At 44.2% G+C, this 2029-nt stretch overlaps 1 protein-coding gene across 1 annotated transcript in view; it reads right to left on the bottom strand.

Annotated features, from left to right (window-relative positions):
- Positions 1-198: 198 nt before the first annotated feature.
- LOC103521497 (protein FAM151A-like) overlaps positions 199-2029 on the bottom strand; it is a gene marked incomplete at its 3' end in the record, with an annotated part of 13961 nt that continues 12130 nt past the window's right edge. Inside the window, exons 4-5 of the mRNA XM_017448829.2 lie at positions 896-1131; positions 199-352 (exon numbers count right to left, since the gene is read on the bottom strand). Coding sequence (XP_017304318.1) covers positions 199-352; positions 896-1131 — 390 coding nt within the window. The remainder of the gene's footprint in view (positions 353-895; positions 1132-2029) is intronic.

The following is a 2029-nucleotide window of genomic DNA, read 5'->3' as shown; positions in this document are numbered from 1 at the left end:
GTAATGCTACTTATAGGTGAGTGTCTGTGTTAATTAATTTTTGGTAGCGCCAGGTCGCGGGTTCGATTTCCGCCGGGGGCGGATTTTATCCTGAACGGATAATGTTCGTTCTGGGAGCAGCTGGCTTTCTCCTTTCTCCTACCCTGTCTTTTTTCTCTCTTCGCTTTCGGGACGATGGCTGGCTTTCTCCTGCCCTGCCTTCCTTCTCTCTTAGCTTCTTGAAAAGATACAGAATAGCATCCTGATGGTGATGTACACTAGTATTGAGGAACTGATTGGCATCTACTGGAACTGCTGGGGCGTTAACTGGTCCTTTCAATATATCAGCATTCAGCCATAACGGTACTGCAAGCTGTGGACGGGACGTTAGGAATACAATAAATTATTAGTATCATTAATTCAATTAAATGTGGATTTTATTACACTGTGCATTTCATACCTACAGCAACCCATATTTTGTTCAGCTCCCCAATAAATTTTACTGTGTGTCTCTCTCCGTAAAAAGATTTGCTGCTCCTAATCCTCAACCTCTTTCTGAAACACTTCAGCGAGTTAAGGTAGAAACACACATCACGTCATGTCACGTGAGCTCTTGGGGAGTCAGAAAGATGTAGTTCAAAGAATCTCGTTCAGGATAGCCACACTACTATCCCGTCACGCCATGTGGCTCTACCTCTACATACCTTCCCATAATAGTTCCCGAAGGAAGACAGGATAGGAGAATACCAGCCCTTCCGAGAACGAACCTTATCTGTTCAGGATAAAATAAGCTCCGGGCGGGAGTTGAACCTGCGACCTACAAGGCAGACACGCTACCAACCAAGCTAACTAGGCTGGCTCTCAAAGATTTGTTGCTCCTCAGACTCTTTCTGAAACACCTCAGCGAGTCACTTACCTTCCCATAATAGTCTCTTATAACCGGCTGGGCTGCCAGGAAAGCATCGATTGACTTGAAGTCCAACTTCATGCCTATAGTCTCCTCTCGGTTGGAGATCGTATTCATAAACTGATCTAGTGACAGGTCGGACTCCGTGGCTGGCGGATGACCCATGACTGGGAGCTTGGTCTGTTTGGGATCGCCTTTGAGAGAGCCGATGATGACGTCTGCCTCCAGCATCATTATATTCGGATCTGGAATGAAGAAACAGATCAGCATAGACTTCCGATGATGACGTCTGCCTCCAGCATCATTATATTCGGATCTGGAATGAAGAAACAGATCAGCATAGACTTCGTAAGCGTGATATTATTGAGGCATAAGTAAATAAATAATAGAGTACCAACGTCAGTGGTGTAGTGGATAACGCGTTCGTAATCATAGTGATCTCATTATGTGTAATTTCTAGGATGTGCGATTGTGCCTCTGTGCCAGAGTAAAATTCTGCAGATAAAAAACTTTTTTGCTTTTAACGTCACTGTATGACTGCTAAGTAAGGTCTTTAGTTTCGGGGTTTTTACCCACTATTTGGGAACAAGCTACCCTACTTACATTAACCTCACCCAGCTGACAAAGTCTTTTAGAGCCGGACAAAGGAAGCAGCACGCAATTGTCCAGATGGTAGCCTCGGTAGCGTAGTGGTCAAGACGCTCGCCTGGTAAACAGGAGGGCGTGGGTTCGATCCCAGCCGAGGCATGGAATTTTATCCTCATTTATTTGAGATTTTGACCACATAATAATGGAGCTCTAAGGGTTAGGTGGTAGAAAACGCCTCCGGCGTTAACCTCGCCTAGTGGTTACCTTCCACTCGAGTCTATTATTATTACACGCAACGTGGATATGTGTAGGACTTAGGACAGTGTAGGCACTCTTGTATCTTGTACCCTGAAGTAACTGTAAAGAGGTTTTACTTTAAGTTGTATTGAATTCGTGAATTGAGGGGGAAATTTTTAGTTAAAAACGTTTTCGGTGCAATAAATAAAAAGATAAGTGACCACTATCAACTTTATCAAGTCGATCTAGTGGTTTAAATCTCAGCTAAGGCCAGCCACTCACTATCAGGTAAACCTGATCAGGTGTCAGTTCTACCTG

The sequence above is a fragment of the Diaphorina citri genome, unplaced genomic scaffold (assembly GCF_000475195.1).
Source record: "Diaphorina citri unplaced genomic scaffold, Diaci psyllid genome assembly version 1.1 scaffold5332, whole genome shotgun sequence".
Taxonomy (NCBI): domain Eukaryota; kingdom Metazoa; phylum Arthropoda; class Insecta; order Hemiptera; family Psyllidae; genus Diaphorina; species Diaphorina citri.
The sequence above is the reverse complement of the archived record's forward strand: the minus strand, read 5'-3'. Positions and strand labels throughout refer to the sequence as shown.